Source organism: Coregonus lavaretus (genome assembly GCF_964263955.1).
Source record: "Coregonus lavaretus genome assembly, chromosome: 9".
NCBI lineage: Eukaryota > Metazoa > Chordata > Actinopteri > Salmoniformes > Salmonidae > Coregonus > Coregonus lavaretus.
The window spans coordinates 8,736,860-8,761,296 of record NC_139996.1 but is presented as its reverse complement, the minus strand read 5'-3'; the positions used below and the strand labels follow the sequence as shown (position 1 = coordinate 8,761,296).

The window sequence follows — 24,437 nt, the reverse complement described above, 5'->3', positions numbered from 1 at the left end:
TCTCTCTCTCACTCTCTCTCTCTGCACTAAGAACAGAACTGGGATTGTTCATTACCAGATTGAGTTGCTCTCTTTATCTCAATGGGGATGGTTATGGCCTATGTATCTTCACATACTGGGATTGGTCAAACTTTCAGGGGATGTTGCCTAAAGGCTTTGTAGCCTGAGGACTAGAGGTGGAGAGGTGAGGTTATTCTGACTGTGGAGGGAACTTGGAGGTGGAGGTGTGAGCGTTTCCGGGAAGCCCTCTGTTAGAGGAGAGGAAGAGGGGGCAAATGGAAGAGACTGCCAAATCCAGGAAGAAGGTTCATTTTGGAGGTACAGCACTGTGTGAGTGTTGGGGGTGAAAGGGGTGAGGGGTGAGAGCGAGCGAGCGAGCGAGGACCATATTTAGCTGGTAGTCTGGTTGTAAACAGGGTTGAATTGTGTTTTTAATGGAAAGTGTTTCACCTGGAAGGTAGAGGAACATATAGATTTCTATTTGTTATTATCAGTGTTTTAGTTGGAAGTGTGTGTGGGCTTATTACACGGACAGTGGATTGTGTAAATTTTATTCTCAGGTTGAGTGTAGTGTTGCTTATATAAAGGGGGTGGAAGAATCCATAACGGTCAATTATAATGTTATGTTTTTCATAACCTGTACTGTACAGCCTACTGTCTGTGTATGTATTAATCTTCCTCACTATGTATGTAATCATCTTCCTCACTATTTATGTATTAATCTTCCTCACTGTGTGTGTATTAATCTTCCCCAGGGGAAGTATTTCAAGGGATGCAGACATCTGATAACACCTAACACGTACAGTACAGTTCAGCACAGTGGTTTAATTGATTAATGGTTGAATCTATTCTATGGTGCTAGTTTTGTATTCGATACACATAGTAGCATTAGCCTGGCTGTGTCACTATCCATTTGAAATGCAGGAGTCAGGTTGAAGCCTCTCTGTGGATTTACCAAGCTAGCCACTGACTCTGCTAGGCTAGGCTAGGATAGGCTAGCTACTGATTGAGCTAGTCTATGCTAGCCACTGACTGAGCTAGGCTATGCTAGGCTAGCTACAGTACTCCCAGGGTAATGTGATTTAGTATTCACCAGCAGCAACTGTCAGCACAGTGCACACTCTTGTCAAGTAGTCTTTTTTAAATTATGCTGTCTGTGTGTTGTGGAGGGGAGTGAGTGAGGGAGGGAGGGAGGTGTGTTTGCACTCTACTTTTTTTTACATTGGTAATTCCAAAAGGTCAAATGTACAGTATTATGCTCAAACAAAGGACACAAAGTTTTGTGAAAACACAAATTAATAAGTTTGTCCAGGATAATAATTAATGAGTACAAAATTACTTTTTCAAGACATGATTTTGAAGCTTTACATTTTCTTTACAAATGATAAAATGACAATACATTAACTGGTGTTTCACATTTATATATCGATAAAGTTCAAAGATCTGGAAGGTATTTATCATATTAATATTATTTCTAATCAACAGAAATGTGGCCTTATATTTCACATGAATGAAAAACAAATACAGGCAATGACTGCTAATGTTAGCAGTAGGACTCGTACAAAACATGTTAGCAGTAGCACTTAATCAATACGATCTACTAGTCATCCATTATGCTAATGTGTCTGACTGTCCCGATCGTCTAAGGAGGAGGACCAATGCGCAGCGTTGAAGGTGAACATATTTATTTAGCGAATGATCACACGATCAAAACAACAGACGATAACGTGATGTCTACGGTTGAACACAAACCAAATAAGAACAAGAAACCACAAACACAAAGGGAAAGACAGACAGTTTAAATATGGCTCCCAATCAGAGACAACCAGCTGACACTCGTTGCCTCTGATTGGGAGTCACTCAGGCCAACATAGAAATACAAACTAGAACTCCCAACATAGCAATAGAATACATAGAATTACACACCCTGGCTCAACATAACAGTGTCCCCAGAGCCAGGGCGTGACAGTACCCCCCCCTAAAGGCGCGGACTCCGACCGCGCCAACTAAATACCACAGGGGAGGGACCGGGTGGGCACTCCGCCTTGGCGGCGGATCCGGCTCCGGGCCTGATCCCCACTCCCTCTCCAACCCCCCAAAGTACCCCTGGTCCGGTCTGGCCCCGCTGGCCGGAGCTGGACTGCACACTGATGGAGCGGATTGCTCTAGCTCCGGCGTAACGCATCTGACCGGTGCCGGACCAGGCACCAGTGAAACAGGCACGGGCCGTGCCGGACCGACGACGCACACCACTGGCTTGGTGTGGGGAACAGGCACGGGCCGTGCTGGACTGACGACGCACACCACTGGCTTGGTGTGGGGAGCAGGAGCGGGCCGGACAGGGCTGACGAAACGCACCACTGACTTGGTGCGGGGAGCAGGAGCGGGCCGGACAGGGCTGACAAAACGCACCACTGACTTGGTGCGGGGAGCAGGAACGGGCCGGACAGGGCTGACGAAACGCACCACTGACTTGGTGCGGGGAGCAGGAACAGGCCGGGCCGAGCTGGCGACACGCACCGTAGACTTGGTGCGGGGAGCAGGAACGGGCCGAGCCGGGCTGACGAAACGCACCACTGACTTGGTGCGGGGAGCAGGAACAGGCCGGGCCGAGCTGGCGACACGCACCGTAGACTTGGTGCGGGGAGCAGGAACGGGCCGAGCCGGGCTGACGAAGCGAACCACTGACTTGGTGCGTGGAGCAGGAACGGGCCGAGCTGGGCTGACGAAACGCACCACTGACTTGGTGCGGGGAGCAGGAGCGGGCCGGACCGGGCTGACGAAGCGCACCACTGACTTGGTGCGGGGAGCAGGAACGGGCCATGCCGGGCTGACGAAGCGCACCACTGACTTGGTGCGGGGAGCAGGAACGGGCCGTGCCGGGCTGACGAAGCGCACCACTGACAGGAGTGGCAGGAACAGGCCGGACCGTACTGGGAACACACACCACTGGCCCTACGTGGGGATCAGGAACAGGCCGGACCGGACTGGCAACACACGCCAGTACCTCTCGCCGTGCCTCTACATCCACCATCCCCTCTTCGACCAGTGGCCCCCGTAACCTGGCGGCCTCCTCTGGCAACCCGCTGGGCCGCTCTATCGCGGCCTCCTGCTGCCCCGACGTCGTGAGCCCCCCCCTAAAAATTTTCTGGGAGTCTCTCTTCCCCGTGGGCCAGGCCTCTATAATTCTCGCCCAACTCTCGCTCTTCGGCTTCCAATCTCCGCCATTCAGCTCCTCATTCGGCTTGACCCAGTCGAAGCTCTTCCTCCACTGTTCCCAAGTCCACGCTCTCTGCTCCTCACTAGGCTGCTTGGTCCAGTTCTGGTGGTTTCTTCTGTCCCGATCGTCTAAGGAGGAGGACCAATGCGCAGCGTTGAAGGTGAACATATTTATTTAGCGAATGATCACACGATCAAAACAACAGACGATAACGTGATGTCTACGGTTGAACACAAACCAAATAAGAACAAGAAACCACAAACACAAAGGGAAAGACAGACAGTTTAAATATGGCTCCCAATCAGAGACAACCAGCTGACACTCGTTGCCTCTGATTGGGAGTCACTCAGGCCAACATAGAAATACAAACTAGAACTCCCAACATAGCAATAGAATACATAGAATTACACACCCTGGCTCAACATAACAGTGTCCCCAGAGCCAGGGCGTGACACTGACCTGAGTCTTTATAGTCAGATGATGGTACATGGCATAGAAGGTTGTTCAGATGGATTGAATCACAGTACAGTTGAGTTATATGATATGATTGACAGTTTACAGTTCAGTTGGCAATAGTCTGTGATCCTGGTATTGATTGGCTGTGGTTAGGATTGGCCAGCCGGTGGGTAATGTAGTATGTATGTATGTTTTTCTGCAGGGAGACAGAAATAACAAATAATAACAAGTAATAATAATGAGTGTATAATTAGGTTATCAAATGCTATAATGTTACAAAATTGCAATGAGTATACAATTATTAAACTTATTTAAAGCAATATGCAAAATGCATACGTGATTAAGATATGCAAATATAGCAACAAGATAACAATATGAATGTCAAAAGTAGGACGTGGTGTGGAAGGCCAATGCTGGAGCAGGCTAAATTGGCAGTGGCTATTTAGTGTAGCATGTAGCATGTGGGGCATACATCAAACAGTAGATTAAACTCATAAAGCAAGTAGGCAAACAAGCCAGCAGTATTAACTAAAAAGCAGGCCTTCATTTGCATAAGAAACAAGTGCACGAAAGGTGCAAACAATTGCATGTCAATTAACAACTACATGTAGCATCATGAAAACTGATCAATGAATCAAAATGGCTGTTTGACACTGACTATTAGCATTAACGGCTGAAATGCTACACAAAACAAATGTTCTTATTGAGTGAATTCCTTTTCTGTTTCCTTCTTCAGTGTGATAACATTGTGTACTCACGTTTTCAGTGACACATACTTTCTTTGATTGTTTTGGAGAGTTTCATCTTCGCGTTTGGTTTGCGCTCACCTGTCTGAGTTCGTGAAGAATCCAAATACAGGGGAGGCGCCCGCAAACTTGCCTGTTTTTATACTTGCTAGAGGGGAATGCCATGAATGCCCTCTCTCCACCTCCATGCCTCAGACTGGGTGAATTCTGAACAGTACGGTAGCACAATGTCTGAAGTTCACATTTTGCTTCTGATATTGGGTACCAAGTTCCTCACACAGTACCTGGCTGTGTGGTTGAGTGGGTAAAATTCCAAAGAAATGTGCAATCTTTCTGCCCCAGCAGTCGGGGGTTCATTTCCCAGTCTCATTCCTTCTATGTCTCCTCCTGATGTAAACACAGAAAAAATAAAGGTGGAATTTCACATAAAAATATTCTCTATAGGCCCTGTTCGAACTTAAGTTGATCTAACATGGAGTTAAGTTTACTTACAGTATCTCAAGTCTGAATCGGGCCCCATGTGCTCAGTGTAACAAGGGTGTATCAGCACAACAGTTAAGTCCTGAAGACTGGCTGAGTGCATTGGTGTTCTGACAAGCAGGAGACCCGGGTTCACGTTCACCTTCTCACATGAATACCAGTGATAAAGGCCCACTTTACACACGTTACCTCTGCTATAATTTACACAGCCCTAAACATCTTGATTGTAACATATTTTATAATCTCACAATGGACCTGGCAACTGTAGCTTATAATAAGTGACAAAGTCTACCCTGGGAAAAATATTAATTTCCCAGTGTCTTCTTTAAAATGTTAATCAAAATATTGACTGAAAATCAGTCAATATTTATGCTATAAACCAATTTGAAATGAAAAACCATTTGATTGAATGAGAGGCTCAGTCTGCCAAAACACTCTCTTAAAAACACAATTATTCAGATCAAATAACCACTTTGGGTGTTTCAAAGTTTTTCCATTCTGTTTAGAAATACATTCAGTGTATCATAACAGTTAAATTGGGTTTACATTCAAACACCCTCCAAACACCAGATCTCAGATTAGGTGTACTACTTTTTCATGGTTTTACTACACAATGATTGTGTTTTGAGTATTTATATTTTAACAGTGTATGGGCCCTGGTCAAAAGTAGTGCACTATAAAGTGAATAGGGTGCTATTTGGGACGTAGCCAGAGAGACACCACTGACAGGGAGTTTCATTAGTTCTGTGGCTGGCTGGGTGCTTTTACCTATGCTGAAAGGGTGCTTAACACGTCTGTCACACCAGACGCCTCTCAGAACATATTTAGCTTAGCAGTTTCCCAAGAGTCTTAAGATTTGAACTTAAAATTGGGGAAACCAAACATGGTGATTAAGCAATAATGTACATATCATGTGTCTATGAAATGTAATAGTGGACTTTATTGGAAAAGCAGAAGATGGGATGAGCTACAGTGGAATTGAGGAGTTTTGATGTATGTTTACAGAGAAACAGAAGGATCATTGAATAGAGAAGGCCTACCTCTTATGAGTACACATCTACCTACTACATGAATGATATGTGTATGTAATAAAAGCCATATAACTCACCCTGCTATCAAAGAGGCTGTGCTTAGAAAAGAAATCAGTGACTATGACAACCAGTGAGTAGGTTGGAGGGGAAAGTGAAAGTGTTGAGTCCCACGCAGTCAAGATATCAGCACATATCATCAACATGGAGAACAGAACAGAATAATACTAAAATAACACTCACTGGGGTCTTCAACAACGTCTTCAACATCTCCACATCCTATGAATGCATTTAGTATGCTATTATCTAAAGGTTATTGGATGGCTATTTGACGGCGAAATGTTTGCTTATTTTCATTGGTTTTATTGATATTACTGCGTCCCAAATGGCACCCTGTGGGCCGTGGTCAAAAGTAGTGCACTATATGGAGAATAGGGTGCCATTTGGGACGCAGTCGTGGTCACCCCTTTAATGAATTGGTCACCACCTTTACTGATTGTTCTGTCTTTAGATGCCAGAGCAGACAGGGCTGAGAGGAGAAAACTTTTCAGACACTACACCGTGGGGTCCTACGACAGCTTTGATGCATCAAGGTAAGGATTGGTTTCTTTCATTCCTCTGTTGTTGTTTTTTTAATGCCTATTCAAGGGGATGTTCAAAATAATTATGGTGAAATCATAGTATTATACAGTGTGTTAAATCTCCTTCTGAACTGCTATAATATATGACAGGTTTTAGATACAGTTTTTACATTCATAGCTTCCTTGAAGAAGATACAGCTTATATATGCCTCACGTTTGGTGTCTGACAACAGACTATAGATCTTTATGAACTGTGTCGAGGCTGATAAAATAGCATCACCAGCCTAATTCAATCTAAAAGAATGGATGAAACAACTATGCACAGTAAGCTCTTCATCAGAGAATGCTCCCAGATGATGAAGAGAGGAGTAAATGTGAATTGTGAACTCAACCTTACACAGCTAGCACATGGTTTATTTAATGTATTTCCTTCCATTTGGGAATAGCATGCATGGAACATTGCATGATAACCTTTTACCTGATGTTCATATGCATATTTCAGTTATTTTATTCATACATTTCAACCCATTCATTAGTAGTACTGTACTCTAATCTGTGACACCACTGATTACTGCACTAAAAGGGGTTCTGAGAGGGTTCTTTGGAACCTTCTCTATGAAAAATAACTTCTAAAAGGGTTCTTTGTTGGGTGACAGGGTTCTACCTAGCAAGGGTATTTGTGTGTGTGTGTGCGTGTGTGTGTGAATGCGTGTGTGTGTGTGCGTGCGTGCGTGTACGTATCCACAGGAAAGGAGATGGGCTGATCGGGAGTGTGTGTGTGTGTGTAAAAACTGGCCGTCAGATGGATGGTGATGTAAGAAATGCTTGAGCAGGGCCTTGCTTGTTCACTCCTGGGCAGTCGATGCAGGGAATGTTACGCAAACAGCACCGAACTCAAAAACTCTACCCAGGAAGAAAGCACTCCATCCACAATGTCCTCAGCTTCTTCTCAGGGATCTGTCTACACGAGAAAGCATACGTTCACTGCACGTTTTTACTGATGAACATCCCAATGAAATCTATTGGTTTTAAAACACATACTAAGCCTCTACAGATCCTCCATGAGCAGAGAGAGAGAGAGAGAGAGAGAGAGAGAGAGAGAGAGAGAGAGAGAGAGAGAGAGAGAGAGAGAGAGAGAGAGAGAGAGAGAGAGAGAGAGAGAGAGAGAGAGAGAGAGAGAGAGAGAGAGAGAGAGAGAGAGAGAGAGAGAGATATTTCCCTCAGATTACAGAGATCCACAAAGTATTCAAAAACAAACCCAATTTTGATAAACTCCCTTATCTACTGCGTGAAAAACCACAGTGTGCCATCACAGCTGCAAGATTTGTGACCTGTTGCCACAAGAAAAGGGCAACCAGTGAAGAACAAACACCATTATAAATACAACCCATATTTATGTTTATTTATTTTCCCATTTGTACTTTAACTATTTGCACATTGTTACAACACTGTATATATACATAATATGACATTTGAAATGTCTTTATTCTTTTGGGACTTCTGAGTGTAATGTTTACTGTTAATATTTATTGTTTATTTCACTTTTGTTTACTATCTACTTCACTTGCTTTGGCAATGTTAACATACGTTTCCCATGCCAATAAAGCCCTTAAATTGAAATTGAATTGAGAGAGAGAGAGAGAGATCTTCTTCCATCCAACTGTGCTCATATACCCACCCCCCAGTACAACCAGTGTACAGAGCATACCATGTTGTCATGGAGACACAGAGAGAGTCCTGGTAGCAGTGCTGTGAAGGCTTGTTGCATGCTGCTCCGCTCATCTGCTCTGGCATCATAGGCGACAGAGGTGAAGGATTCTAGCCTGGTCCCAGATCTGTTGCTGCTGTCTTGCCAACTTGGCATAGCGTAGCAGATCTGGGTCTTGCCAACTGAGCAAGACACAAACAGATCTGGGGACCAGGTTATAGGGACAGAGCTTTTGGGTAAACTTTGCCAGGATTCTGGTTTGCTGAACAAGGGACATTTAGCAGGTTGGTATTTATTGGGTTTAATCTTGTCCTGGAGGCTGCTCTGCAGAGTGGTTACTAGCTGGCTCAGCCACAAAGTCATGAAATCCGATTTTAAATTTAACCCATCATAATCATAATTACCATCACCATCATCATCACCATCATCATCCTTATCACCATCGTCATCATCACCATCGTTATCACCGTCATCGTCATCACCACCGTCATCTTCCTTATCACCATCATCACCATCGTCATCACCATCACCATCATTGTCATCATCACCATCGTCATCATCACCATCATCATCCTTATCACCATCATCATCATCATCATCATCACCACCAGCATCATCACCATTATCTTCCTTATCACCATCATCGTCATCATCATCCTTATCACCATCAGCGTCATCATCACCACCGTCATCACCATTATCTTCCTTATCATCATCATCATCACCATTATCTTCCTCATCACCATCACTATCGTCATCATCACCATCATCATCCTTATTATCATAATTGTTTTGTATTGCTAGGTATTACTGCACTGTTAGAAACACAAGCATTTCACTGCACCTGCGATAAAATCTGCAAATCTGTGTACGCGACCAATAAACTTTGATTTGATTTGATCATCATTATCATCATATAGTGATCTCATCCCCCCTGTTTAGATCAAAGGCCACCATCGGTTCACCAGAATCTACCAAAACATTGTTGCACTATGACGACATATAGGTCCACTTTGTCCTTGGAATACTATGACTAACACAGTTCTGACTACCAGCTCAAAGGAGAGTGTGTTACCGTGGCAACCAGGCATCCCACCACCAACACCACCATCATGCTGCTGCTACCTCTGCTGCTCTCCCTTCAAATTCCTCCTTGGAACCCAACCAAGGCTTGCAATGCAATACTAATTATGGAATGCTGTCTACTTGTGTAGCCTAGTTTATGAAAATGTGTCTACTGTTTTTATCCAAGCATACTAAATTGAAAGAATTACATGCATCTTAAAAGGTTCACTTAAGCTATTATTTTCCAGTGATTTTTTAGGTTTGAAATCCAGCAAATGATTACTGAAAAATATAAGTGATTGCTTTTAAGTAAAAAATACATTAAAACAATTCACTATATTTTATGCTTTTACTTGTGGCACCATTTTCTGATGGTTTAGTTTAGTTGATATTGATATTAGGCCAACATTATTGCAAAATTGTCTATAGGAATATAACTTTTTTTCATCTTTCAGAAATGACACCACAGCATAAGACTGATGCGGTTGTCATCCAGCATCCAGATGTTGCTGCGCGCGCCCCAGCCTATAGGCTTTACTGCTGGCCGAGGAACGAAAACTTTGATAGGCTAAGGGTGGTCACTCCCATTAAATTGAAATAAATTACTGCTTATTTCTTTCATTCATCCACTCAGCTTTGCACCCTATAGGGTGCCTTCATCCCTACCTCCCTCCTTCCCTGACCTCGCTTCCCCAGCTATGTTTTTTTTTCTCTCTCATGTTTGCCGCTTGTGGTTTTCCTCTTTGGGTGGAAATGTTTCTCTCTACCGACAACCTAGCTCTGTCGCCGGCTCCTGCCGTTAGTTTATTTTTCCCCGTGCCACAACTGCAACGTTTTCTGCCGAGGTGGACTCGTTCTTTGGAGGTTCACGGTGACGGTGTCGCTGTCACATTGTGTGCAGCACTGTTCATTATAGTTGATTAATGCGTTGTGCAACCGACGAGCTGTCGTAATGAAGCACTCGGGGCGAGCAGCTGTGGCCATGATGAGGATGCCAGGATGTAGTAATAACGGTCGCTTTGCGCGGAATTCTCTCCACAGCAACTGTGTTATTGACGAGAAGACGGTAGTTCTACAGAAGAAGGATAATGAGGGATTCGGGTTTGTGCTGCGAGGGGCGAAAGGTAGGAGACTGACGGACCAAGAGACGCACTCACTCAGTCAGTGTCTGTTCCTCCCTTGTTATGTTCATGTTGCATCCCCGGTCCACGGTCGCGTCAGTGATGAGAATCACGCACATATTGCTTATTATCCACCCCATGCTGTGTTGTACACCCACTTACTTCAGTAGAAATTCCAATACTTTTTTCTGTTGGCGACAGATCTCATATCAGTGATAGTTTTGTAGCTCATTCACAAGTCAGCTCTGCTCCTTGTCATGTTTTGTGTGACCACCATAATAAGTTTATTTTAGGAGCCTAGAATAAACAAACACCTAGTGATATTCTGTTTACCTAAACAGCTTCTCCATCACAAACTGATGGATCTGAGGCTACTCTCAACGACATTATTTGTCCATTTAATTCAAATCTAATACCCAGAGCCTGTGCCTCTGCTCCAGAGAATATACATTATTATAAGCTACTTTATGTGCATTAATGTAAGCTGTATTGAATGAGCAGACTACCCACTGCCCTTGGAGTTTTCTTGAAGCACATGGCTGATTTATTGCAAGTGTCACTTGTCACCAGCGGTTTCTTTGAGCTGCAGTGACTTCAGTTCTGCAGGAGAAAGATGCTACACAGTGTTCTTGTAACATCTGTAACAATCTGCAACATCTAAAATAAAGTCAACTTTGATGCGGCTTTGCTGATATTTGTATGCTTTTATTGGCTTGCACACACACACACACACACACACACACACACACACACACACACACACACACACACACACACACACACAAACACTACTGAATCATACAATGCAGGGAGTTTATTTGGACCAGAGTGGAGGGGTTAGTGATGCATCTCTCTGTAGCTCCAAACTTCCACTCCAGCCCCATCCCAGCCCACGGTCTCTGTCTCTGTCCAGACAGCATGATTAGGCCACTGTTTTCTACATGCATGCTTTTTTAGTGTCCTTCTGATAGTTACATACAATGATCCATCCAAATACAAATGGTACCGTAACATTGTTGTAATTCTGTTCCTGCATATACAGTGCATTCAGAAAGTATTCAGACCCCTTGACTTTTTCCACATTTTGTTACGTTACAGCCTTATTCTAAAATTGATTAAATTGTTTTTTTCCCTCATCAATCTACACACAATACCCCATAATGACAAAATGAAAACAGTTTTTAGAAATGTTTGCAAAAATAAAAAATACAAACAGAAATACCTTATTTACATAAGTATTCAGACCCTCTGATATGAGACTCGAAATTGAGCTCAAGTGCAACCTGTTTCCATTGATCATCCTTGAGATGTTTCTACAACTTGAGTCCACCTGTGGTAAATTCAATTCATTGGACATGACTTGGAAAGGCACACACCTGTCTATACAAGGTCCCACTGTGCATGTCAGAGCAAAAACCAAGGCATGAGGTCGAAGGAATTCTCTGTAGAGCTCCGAGACAGGATTGTGTGGAGGCACAGATCTGGGGAAGGGTACCCATTTTTTTTTGCAACATTGAAGGTCCCCAAGAACACAGTGCCTTCCATCATTCTTAAATGGAATAAGTTTGGATGCCAAGCGTCACGTCTGGAGGAAACCTGGCACCATCCCTACAGTGAAGCATGGTGGTGGCAGCATCATGCTGTGTGGATGTTTTTCAGCAGCAGGGACTGGGAGACTAGTCAGGATCGAGGGAAAGATTAACAGAGCAAAGTACAGAGAGATCCTTGATGAAAACCTGCTCCAGAGTGCTCAGGACCTCAGACTGGGGCGAAGGTTCACCTTCCAACAGGACAATGACCCTAAGCACACAGCCAAGACAACGCATGAGTGGCTTCAGGACAAGTCTCTGAATGTCTTTGAGTGGCCCAGCCAGAGCCCGGACTTGAACCCGATCTAACCTCTCTGGAGAGACCTAAAAATAGCTGTGCAGTGACGCTCCCCATCCAACCTGACAGAGCTTGAGAGGATCTGCAGAGAAGAATGGGAGAAACTCCCCAAATACAGGTGTGCCAAGCTTGTAGCGTCATACCCAAGAAGACTTGAGGCTGTAATCCCTGCCAAAGGTGCTTCAACAAATACTGAGTAAAGGGTCTGAATACTTATGTAAATGTGATATTTCAGTTTAAATGTCTTTAACAAATGTGCAAAAATTTCTAAAAACCTGTTCTTGCTTTGTCATTATGGGGTATTGACTGTTTTAGAATAAGGCTGTAACGTAACAAAATGTGGAAAAAGTCAAGAGGTCTGAATACTTTCCGAACGCACTGTATTTATGTGTATCTTCCATGTACATGTGTATGCAACAAAGTTGGCAACATCCTCATTATATTTGGTCCAGTAAAATATGTTCTCCATTTCCCTGATACCGTCTGTTTTGAATGTTATCATTCAAAGGTGTCTGTTGTACATTACACTGTTATGTTGAAGTTCATGAGGTGATGTGTTGTTGAATGAACTCTATAACATATGTGTAATAATGTGTAATAATGATACTGTCCCAGGCAGTGGTGTTACTACCTTGCCTTTCTCACCCTTTCTCTGTCTCTGACTTTACCTGATCACCCACCCCTCCAGCGGACACGCCCATCGAGGAGTTCACCCCTACACCCGCCTTCCCCGCCCTGCAGTACCTGGAGTCTGTGGACGAGGGCGGGGTCGCGTGGCGGGCGGGGCTTCGCAACGGAGACTTCCTCATCGAGGTAAGGGAACAGAGGCTCGTTCTCAATTCATCTTTCCTCTAGTGTTTGCATCTTCTTCTCCTTGCCTCCTCGTCAAAAGGCATTGGAGAAGAGGGTGTTAGGGGAGGGACCTTGGACCTTCTTATCCAATATGGTTGAGAAGGAGGCAGGGAGATAGGATGTGAGGAATCACATGTTCATTCCTGGACTTGAGCTGTGGAATAATCCTTTTCAGTTTGAAGAGCATGCTAATGAAGGATTTGTGATGATCTGTTTAAAACTGGATGAGAGGAGGTCTGCCTGATTACATATATGAATGTGGTCCTGACAAGTAGTTTTTTCTCCATTTAGCATCGAGGGAGTTTTGTTTGACCCAGAAAATCATTAGGACAGTACATTATGGCATAGTTTTCTGAGCCTCCAAATCAACTGGACCTCTGAAAATGAGTTATAAAAGTCTGGGTAAGCTCCAGAAAGTTCCACAATGCACTGACCTACTGAGAAATCGTCATTCTGTTATTGCTGAAATACGGACGACTAAGCTACTGTGTTGAAAGAGATTATGGTTTTTGGTTGCACCTCGTCTTATGGTGGCTGATGCTCTGTCTACTCCCCTTAGCCACGGTACTGTCCTCAGAGTTGTGTTTAGAGTCACTTCCATACACTGTCCAGTTCGATTCATCTTTTTGGTTGTAAGGTGATTGAGTTCATACCCAAGCATAGCCTGAAATCTCAGTTTCACCATTGTTTCACAAAACATAACAAAGCGTATTGGTTTATCAGTTTAATTCCAGGGTAAGTCAAGCAGCAGCCACTATGGATTAGGTTGAACACATATTGGCTAACAGGTAACCTAGCTGTTAAGACCGTTGGGTCAGTAAGCAAAAGGTCACTGGTTCGAATCCCCATGCTGAATAGGTGAAACATCTGTCAATGTGCCCTTGAGCAAGGCACTTAATCCTAGTCGCTCTGGATAAGAGCGTCTGCTAAATGTATATTCTTCTTGCCGTGGATTTATCTTTAGTTCGTCAGGACAGTACCACCTCACCTAAATTCTTTATTTATTTACTACATTGTCTAACACTTGACCACCACAGGGTCTGTTTGCAAAATTCTAAACTCACTCAGGCCTCGATCTGTGTGCTGTGAGAATGTTTTATATGCACATCCTGAGTTTCATCAGTGTCAGTGTTCTTCAGTGTCACTTCAATAGAGATGGGTTGAAGTCATTTAGTATGAGGGAGAAAGGAGGGTAGATAATGATTATGTGTTCATACAGCATGCAGACACAGTGTTCATGGACTCATTAGGTTCTGATAATCCATGGACAGCTTGTGCTTTTATGATCAACTGTCAGAGCAGCGTGGCCATGATGTAACACAAAAAGGGAAAATAACAAAAGATGAACTAGAATAGAGCACAAGGGTGGCTTGCAGCTAAAACTAATATCATCCTACGACTCTCCATAATGCTGTAAAGATGAGATAGCGATAGTCCCAGGGGATTGTCCCTTTGAATTCAAAGTTGTTATTGCGCTATTATATTAGTCATGGGAAGTGGACACACTTCACAATCTATTTGGTGATCATTCCTCAGAATAGGATTTGATCTTAATTTGATTTAATCTAACTAACCATGCATGTACAGTACTTCATATGAACTATTATATAGCGCTACAGTGAGTTGCTGTCAACTATAATGATGGCATGACATAAAGTGTTCCCTGGAAATCCAGCCTATCCTTAGTCTTGTTAAGAAAATAAAAGCATTCCCTCCCGGGAATCAACAGTTTAGTCTTGTGTGTTTGGTGTTCTGTTCTGCTCTTCTCAGTCATCCCCACCAGAACAGACCACCTCCAGTGACCTTGCAGTCTACTAGTAAACCCCCCAGTGTAATGGTTCAATGCTGGAGATGTGGATGGCCTTGGGGATGGGGATGTAGGGTTTATAGCATATCAGGGAGAAAGGGTGCTTCTCTGGGGATATACAGTGAAGGAAAAAAGTATTTGATCCCCTGCTGATTTTGTATGTTTGCCCACTGACAAAGACATGATCAGTCTATAATTTTAATGGTAGGTTTATTTGAACAATGAGAGACAGAATAACAACAAAAAAATCCAGAAAAACGCATGTCAAAAATGTTATAAATTGATTTGTATTTTAATGAGGGAAATAAGTATTTGACCCCTATGCAAAACATGACTTAGTACTTGGTGGCAAAACCCTTGTTGGCAATCACAGAGGTCAGATGTTTCTTGTAGTTGGCCACCAGGTTTGCACACATCTTAGGAGGGATTTTGTTCTTCTCCAAGTCATTAAGGTTTCGAGGCTGACGTTTGGCAACTCAAACCTTCAGCTCCCTCCACAGATTTTCTATGGGATTAAGGTCTAGAGACTGGCTAGGCCACTCCAGGACCTTAATGTGCTTCTTCTTGAGCCACTCCTTTGTTGCCTTGGCCGTGTGTTTTGGGTCATTGTCATGCTGGAATACCCATCCACGACCCATTTTCAATGCCCTGGCTGTGGGAAGGAGGTTCTCACCCAAGATTTGACGGTACATGGCCCGTGCATCGTCCCTTTGATGCGATGAAGTTGTCCTGTCCCCTTAGCAGAAAAACACCCCCAAAGCATAATGTTTCCACCTCCATGTTTGACGGTGGGGATGGTGTTCTTGGGGTCATAGGCAGCATTCCTCCTCCTCCAAACACGGCGAGTTGAGTTGATGCCAAAGAGCTCGATTTTGGTCTCATCTGACCACAACACTTTCACCCAGTTCTCCTCTGAATCATTCAGATGTTCATTGGCAAACTTCAGACGGCCCTGTATATGTGCTTTCTGGAGCAGGGGGACCTTGCGGGCGCTGCAGGATTTCAGTCCTTCACGACGTAGTGTGTTACCAATTGTTTTTTGGTGACTATGGTCCCAGCTGCCTTGAGATCATTGACAAGATCCTCCCGTGTAGTTCTGGGCTGATTCCTCACCGTTCTCATGATCATTGCAACTCCACGAGGTGAGATCTTGCATGGAGCCCCAGGCCGAGGGAGATTGACTGTTCTTTTGTGTTTCTTCCATTAGCAAATAATCGCACCAACTGTTGTCACCTTCTCACCAAGCAGCTGGGAGCCAGAAATCTTTCTGATTGAGAGGGGGTCAAATACTTATTTCCCTCATTAAAATGCAAATCAATTTATAACATTTCTGACATGCGTTTTTCTGGATTTTTTTGTTGTTATTCTGTCTCTCACTGTTCAAATAAACCTACCATTAAAATTATAGACTGATCATTTCTTTGTCAGTGGGCAAACGTACAAAATCAGCAGGGGATCAAATACTTTTTTCCCTCACTGTACTCTCTGATAGATTGGCGTGTCTGGATCCACAGAGTGGTCTGTCTCTTATTCCCTTCACTCTAGCTGTGATGTGTTACTATCCCTTGTTCTTTTCACTGTTAGCAGTGATGTGAGCCTATTCTCTGCCGTGTTGTTGTCTTTGGGTGGCCTCTGGTTCTGTCAGCTCTGGTTCTGTCAGCTCTGGTTCTGGAAGCTCTGGTTCTGTCAGCTCAAGGATCTGTCAGCTCTGGGTCTGTCAGCTCTGGTTCTGGAAGCTCTGGTTTTGTTAGCTCTGGTTCTCGACCGGGAGACCCATGGGGCGGCGCGCACAATTGGCCCAGCGTCGTCCAGGGTAGGGGAGGGATTTGGCCGGCAGGGGATGTAGCTCAGTTGGTAGAGCATGGCGTTTGCAACGCCAGGGTTGTGGGTTCGATAAAATAATGTATGCACTAACTGTAAGTCGCTCTGGATAAGAGCTTCTGCTAAATGACTAAAATGTAAATGTAAATGTTCTGTCAGCTCAAGGTTCTGCCAGCTCTGGTTCTGTCAGCTCTGGATCTGTCAGCTCTGGTTCTGGAAGCTCTGGGTCTGTCAGCTCTGGTTCTGGAAGCTCTGGTTCTGGAAGCTCTGGTTCTGTCAGCTCTGGTTCTGGAAGCTATGGTTCTGGAAGCTCTAGTTTTGGTAGTTCTGGTTCTGTCAGCTCAAGGTTCTGTCAGCTCTGGTTCTGTCATCTCTAGTTTTGGTAGTTCTGGTTCTGTCAGCTCAAGGATCTGTCAGCTCTGGGTCTGTCAGCGCTGGTTCTGGAAGCTCTGGTTTTGTTAGCTCTGGTTCTGTCAGCTCAAGGTTCTGTCAGCTCTGGTTCTGTCAGCTCTGGTTCTGTCAGCTCAAAGTTCTGTCAGCTCTGGTTCTGTCAGCTCTGGTTCTGGAAGCTCTGGTTCTGGAAGCTCTGGTTCTGCTAGCTCTGGTTCTGGAAGCTCTGGTTCTGTCAGCTCTGGTTCTGCTAGCTCTGGTTCTGGAAGCTCTGGTTCTGTCAGCTCTGGTTCTGCTAGCTCTGGTTCTGGAAGCTCTGGTTCTGTCTGCTCTGGTTCTGCTAGCTCTGGTTCTGGAATCTCTGGTTCTGTCAGCTCTGGTTCTGCTAGCTCTGGTTCTGGAAGCTCTGGTTCTGTCAGCTCTGGTTCTGCTAGCTCTGGTTCTGGAAGCTCTGGTTCTGTCAGCTCTGGTTCTGCTAGCTCTGGTTCTGGAAGCTCTGGTTCTGGAAGCTCTGGTTCTGCTAGCTCTGGTTCTGGAATCTCTGGTTCTGTCAGCTCTGGTTCTGCTAGCTCTGGTTCTGGAAGCTCTGGTTCTGGAAGCTCTGGTTCTGCTAGCTCTGGTTCTGCTAGCTCTGGTTCTGGAAGCTCTGGTTCTGCTAGCTCTGGTTCTGGAAGCTCTGGTTCTGCTAGCTCTGGTTCTGCTAGCTCTGGTTCAGGAAGCTCTGGTTCTGTCAGCTCTGGTTCTGTCAGCTCTGGTTCTGGAAGCTCTGGTTCTGGAAGCTCTGGTTCTGCTAGCTCTGGTTCTGGAAGCTCTGGTTCTGTCATCTCTGGTTCTGCTAGCTCTGGTTCTGGAAGCTCTGGTTCTGTCATCTCTGGTTCTGCTAGCTCTGGTTCTGGAAGCTCTGGTTCTGTCTGCTCTGGTTCTGCTAGCTCTGGTTCTGGAATCTCTGGTTCTGTCAGCTCTGGTTCTGCTAGCTCTGGTTCTGGAAGCTCTGGTTCTGTCAGCTCTGGTTCTGCTAGCTCTGGTTCTGGAAGCTCTGGTTCTGTCAGCTCTGGTTCTGCTAGCTCTGGTTCTGGAAGCTCTGGTTCTGTCTGCTCTGGTTCTGCTAGCTCTGGTTCTGGAATCTCTGGTTCTGTCAGCTCTGGTTCTGCTAGCTCTGGTTCTGGAAGCTCTGGTTCTGGAAGCTCTGGTTCTGCTAGCTCTGGTTCTGCTAGCTCTGGTTCTGGAAGCTCTGGTTCTGCTAGCTCTGGTTCTGGAAGCTCTGGTTCTGCTAGCTCTGGTTCTGGAAGCTCTGGTTCTGCTAGCTCTGGTTCTGGAAGCTCTGGTTCTGGAAGCTCTGGTTCTGCTAACTCTGGTTCTGGAAGCTCTGGTTCTGCTAGCTCTGGTTCTGGCAGCTCTGGTTCTGTCAGCTCTGGTTCTGCTAGCTCTGGTTCTGGAAGCTCTGGTTCTGCTAGCTCTGGTTCTGGAAGCTCTGGTTTTGGCAGCTCCTTTTATTACAGATGAGAGCCAGCCAGGACTTCCTCTGAAAAAGCAGACCAATGCTGATATGTAGTTGGCTGTTCCAGGCATAAAGCCCAGTAACCTGTTGTGACACTTTAGCCCATGTTATTGTGGTGATCCACTGGTGTCCTCTTTGACAGTAGTTCTGTTCTTGAGCTGTTCTTGTCTATTAATGTTCTGTATTATGTCATGTGTCATGTTTCTTGTGGACCCCAGGAAGAGTAGCTGCTGCTTTCGCAACATCCTAATAAAATACCAATACCAAGTTGTAAATGTTGTCCACTCAAATCAAATCAAATGTTATTTGTCACATGCACCGAATACAACAGGTGTAGACCTTAAAGTGAAATGCTTACTTACAAGCCCTGAACCAACAATGCAGTTTTATGAAAAATAAGTGTTAAGTAAAAAATAGATAACTAAAATATACAAATGAAAAACAATTAAAGAGCAGCAGTAAAATAACAGTAACGAGGCTATATACAGGGGGTACCGGTACAGAGTCAATGTGCGGGGACACAGGTTAGTCAAGGTAATTGAGGTAATATGTACATGTAGGTAGGGCTAAAGTGACTATGCATAGATAATAAACAGAGAGTAGCAGCAGCGAAAAAGAGGGGGTGGGGGGGAACAATGCAAAAGTCTGGGTAGCCATTTGATTAGCTGTTCAGGAGTCTTATGGCTTGGGGATAGAAGCTGTTAAGAAGCCTTTTGGACCTAGACTTGGTGCTCTGCTTGCCGTGCTGCCTATGACTAGGGTGGCTGGAGTCTTTGACAATCTTTAGGGCCTTCCTCTGACACCGCCTGGTATAAAGGTCCTGGATGGCAGGAAGCTTGGCCCCAGTGATGTACTGAGCCGTATGCACTACCATCTGTAGTGCCTTGCGGTCGAAGGCCGAGCAGTTGCCATACCAGGCAGTGATGCAACCAGTCAGGATGCTCTCGATGGTGCATCTGTAGAATGTTTTGAGGATCTGAGGACCCATGCCAAATCTTTTCAGTCTCCTGAGGGGGAATAGGCTTTGTCGTGCCCTCTTCACGACTGTCTTGGTGTGTTTGGACCATGATAGTTTGTTGGTGATGTGGACACCAAGGAACTTGAAGCTCTCAACCTGCTCCACTACAGCCCTGTCGATGAGAATGGGGGTGTGCTCGGTCCTCTTTTTCCTTTAGTCTCCTTTGTCTTGATCATATTGAGGGAGAGGTTGTTATCCTGGCACCACACGGCCAGGTCTCTGACCTCCTCCCTATAGGCTGTCTCATCGTTGTCGGTGATCAGGCCTACCACTGTTGTGTCGTCGGCAAACTTAATGATGATGTTGGAGTCGTGCCTGGCCATGCAGTCATGGGTGAACAGGGAGTTCAGGAGGGGACTGAGCACGCACCCCTGAGGGGCCCCGGTGTTGGGGATCAGTGTGGCAGATGTGTTGTTAGCTACCCTTACCACCTGGGGGCGGCCCGTCAGGAAGTCCAGGTTCCAGTTGCAGAGGGAGGTGTTTAGTCCCAGGGTCCTTAGCTTAGTGATGAGCTTTGAAGGCACTATGGTGTTGAACCCTGAGCTGTAGTCAATGAATAGCATAGTGGTCTGCTTGAAACATGTTGGTATTACAGACTCAGTCAGGGACAGGTTGAACATTTCGTTGAAGACACTTGCCAGTTGGTCAGCGCATGCTCGGAGAACACGTCCTGGTAATCCGTCTGGCCCTGTGGCCTTGTGAATGTTGACCTGTTTAAAGGTCTTACAATGTAACAGTGTTGCTTCCGTCCCTCTCCTCACCCCTACCTGGGCTTGAACCAGGGACCGTCTGCACACATCGACAACAGTCACCCTCGAAGCACCGTTACCCGTCGCTCCACAAAAGCCGCGGCCCTTGCAGAGCAAGGGAAACAACTACTTCAAGGTCTCAGAGCGAGTGACGTCACCGATTGAAATGCTACTAGCGCGCACCGCTAACTAGCTAGCCATTTCACACCGGTTACACTCACATCAGCTACGGAGAGCGTGATCACACAGTTGTCCGGAACAGCTGATGCTCTCATGCGTGCTTCAGTGTTGCTTGCCTCGAAGCGAGCATAGAAGTAATTTAGCTCGTCTGGTAGGCTCGTATCACTGGGCATCTCGCGGCTGTGCTTCCCTTTGTAGTCTGTAATAGTTTGCAAGCCCTGCCACATCCGATGAGTGTCGGATCCGATGTAGTACGATTCAATCTTAGTCCTGTATTGACGCTTTGCCTGTTTGATGGTTCGTCAGAGGGCATAGCGGGATTTCTTATAAGCGTCCGGGTTATAGTCCCACTCCTTGAAAGCGGCAATGATATCCAATGATTGTACGTTGGTTAATAGGACTGATGGTAGAGGCAGATTACCCACTCGCCATCGGATCCTTACAAGGTACCCCGACTGACGTCCTCGATATCTCCGTCTCTTTCTCATGTGAATGACGGGGATTTGGGCCTTGTCGGGTGTCTGAAGAAAATCCTTCACGTCCGACTCGCTAAAGAAAAAAATCTTCGTCCAGTACGAGGTGAGTAATCGCTGTCCTGATATCCAGAAGCTCTTTTCGGTCATAAGAGACGGTGGCAGAAACATTATGTACAAAAACACACACAATAGCACAATTGCTTAGGAGCCCGTAAAACGGCAGCCATCTCCTCCGGCGCCATTCTGAGATTCACATTATGTCGCTGTCCGCTTCAGTGGTGCTGAAGTTCAGATGTTCTGTATTACAACTTGTTGGTTTACTTTAGCACCATGGCTTGGCTGCATTCTGGGAAGAAAATACCCACACCACATGCTGCTGATTATATATATGGAATACACCCCATTCAGGATGCTGTATCTCATGTCTCCCTTTACTTTCCTCTCTCTTTCTCTCCATTGTCGTTGTCTTTGCACACAGACAGCACTGCGTTCTGTCAAAGCCCTGTAAGTAGACTTCTGTAGTGAGCTTGTGTCAGCTCCTCTTCTATGATCATGGAGTTATTCAGCATTTGGTCCAAATGAGCTTTCAGTCTGCATAAACACCAACCTATCCAGGAGGTACACACACAGCAGTAGAAATGAAGTGGCTGTATGTATTTAGACGAATGCTGATTGCAGAATGAATTACTGAGGTACTACTGTAGGTTAATGGACACGGGAAGCCCTTAGGGTCACACAGCAGGTTGTAATATGGTTTGTAAATGCACTTAGTGGACGTGTATTGACATAAATATGTATGCATGGCTCTGGTAGTGGATATAATGTGACAATACTGCTGGTCTGAATGGCCATGGCCAAATGGGCCTCCACATATTCTAAGGTTTAGTGATCACACCACATCCTGTATTTTACATACACAATACAATGTATTCAGGCAATTTAACCAATTGAAAGTATAGCTAGCCTGGGGGGGCGGATGGTAGCCTGGCGGGTAGGAGTGTTGGGACAGTAACCCAAAGTTTGCTGGATCGAATCCCCGAGCTGACAAGGTAGAAATCTGTCGTTCTGCCCCTGAGCAAGGCAGTTAACCCACTTTTCCCCGGGCACCGAAGTCGTGGATGTCGTTTAAGGTAGCCCTCCGCACCTCTCTGATTCAGAGGGGTTGGGTTAGATGCAGAAGACACATTTCAGTTGAATGCATTCCGTTTTACAACTGACTAGGTATCCCCCTTTCCCCCTAATAGCTAAGAAAATAGTAAACTGCTATGAATGGGCCCTGTTCAAAAATAGTGTACTATATAGGGATATGGAATAAGGTGCCATTTGGGATGCAACAGCCTCAGTGTATCCTCCCAACAATACAGAAGCTCTTTGCAGTGGCTCTCTAATGCTCTTATCTATGTGTGGCTTTCTCTCCTCTCACAGAGAACAACAGCAGCTGCTTGAAATAACCTAGAATCAAGCATATGTTTAGCACTGACGTTATGTTCCTCACAGGAACAGATTCCAGTGTGAAAGGGCACAGTGTGTGTGTGTGAGGGTGGGAGGTGGGTGAAGGTATGTTTGTGTATGTGTGTGTGAAGAAGGAACATATTTTCAGTGTGTAAGTGCAGCGTGTGTGTGTGTGTGTGTGTGTGTGTGTGTGTGTGTGTGTGTGTGTGTGTGTGTGTGTGTGTGATGAACTGGCAAGGTGCGATGCTGCTCTACATCATAGATGTCATCACTCTCCTGAGCCTTTGTCCTCCAGCTGAGCCAGTTTGTGTCAGTCTGGGGTTGTTCTGGTGTGGTACTGTGAGAACACACTCACTGAGGAAGGTGCAAGCCAAAACATCTGTCAGTCTGGTCTATGAGGACTAGGGCTGGGGATTGCCAGGGACCTCACGATACGATATTATCACGGTACTTAGGTACTGATATGATATGTATTGCGATTCTCATGATTCTCACGACTCTATATGTATTGCAGTTTCGATACTGCGATTTTATTGGGATTCGATGTTCCAAACATATTGCTCACCAGGTCTGCTGCAGAGAGACAAGAGAGCATGAGAAAATGAGTTTTGATCAGCCGTGGAAATAAAAGTGCTGAAAACATGTTGGCTCACTATTGAAAAAGAAGATGGAGAACAAGCTAGAGAAGGAGAAATATCTGAGTTTTGGTGCAGGCAGGGGCGGCCTGTTCAATAGGGCGATATGGGCGACGCACTGCCAAACGGGAAAAGGAAGGGATTTTTTTTCTAATCAATTATATCACGGCAACAGTAGTTATCAGTGTTGTAATCTATACGTCTGATCTGCCACAGTGCCACACTGCCACTAAATGTCGAATCAGGCTAAAGTCGTGCTTCAAATGGCTCCCCCCCCTTTTGGGGCGATTTCAGTCAGGTTGAAAATCGCCCAGAAGTCTGTCATAGACTCCCATGTAAAATCTATTTTTTTCAAATTTCAGAGCCTTCAATACAATCTCAATGGGTGTCTGTGGGCTTGCACTTACGCGCTTTCGTCATACGTTACGTAACCATGAACGTAACTGAGAAAAGAGCGGATTGTTTGAAAGAAGTTCCTTTTTGTCGGCGAACAAATGAAGATAAATTGGCAACGAAACAATTAGGACATCCCAGACCAAATTTAATAATTCAACAGGTTTCTACTAAAGGCGGAAAGTCCTACACCCGAGGATTTTCCAAAAATTGGTACGAACGAAAAAAGACATTGCCACTCACTCAACTGGATGAGGGATACAGGCTAGCTGTCCGCCGCCACAACGATGAGGTTAGTGTTGATAATCACAAGTTTACTGGAGAACTGAGACCAAGTAGAGACTTTGGACAGGGTGGATATGGTATAATAAAGGCAGTTTATTCAGAGGTAAAGATATCTGGAATCGCGTTCACGGACCCGTTCGTCAAACTCTTAGGGAGCTATAAATTAAGCCCCATTACTTACCATATCAGATAAGAGAAATTGCTGCAGCTACATATATTTTACATCCTGGCCCTACATAGTTCACTATTTGCATCACTTACCAAAATATTACATGTGGTCATATATGCTTGGAAAGTGGAGATGCCATAGAACGTCAAAAAAGTAAACATTGCTGGAGACACATTGCCGTTTTGGAGAAGACATCGCGTTTGCTAGCGAAGAGATTTGTTGTGGCAAATGAACTTGGGCTGGGAATTGCCAGGAACCTCACGATAAGATATATGCATCAGCATTGCGAGTCTCATGATTCTATACGTATTGCGATTCGATACTGTGATTTTATTGCGCACCATATGTCTGTTGCAGAGGGATCAGAAAGCCATGAGAACGAGTTTTGATCAGTCATGGAAATAAAAGTGCTGAAAACAA

General features: G+C 45.0%; 1 protein-coding gene across 1 annotated transcript in view; it reads left to right on the top strand.

Moving 5' to 3' along the window:
• LOC311134445 (SH3 and multiple ankyrin repeat domains protein 2-like) overlaps nt 1-24,437 on the top strand; it is a gene marked incomplete at both ends in the record, with an annotated part of 121,644 nt that overhangs the window by 59,381 nt on the left and 37,826 nt on the right. The window contains 3 exons of the mRNA XM_084168126.1: nt 6,442-6,523; nt 10,326-10,408; nt 12,981-13,105. Coding sequence (XP_084024252.1) covers nt 6,442-6,523; nt 10,326-10,408; nt 12,981-13,105 — 290 coding nt within the window. The remainder of the gene's footprint in view (nt 1-6,441; nt 6,524-10,325; nt 10,409-12,980; nt 13,106-24,437) is intronic.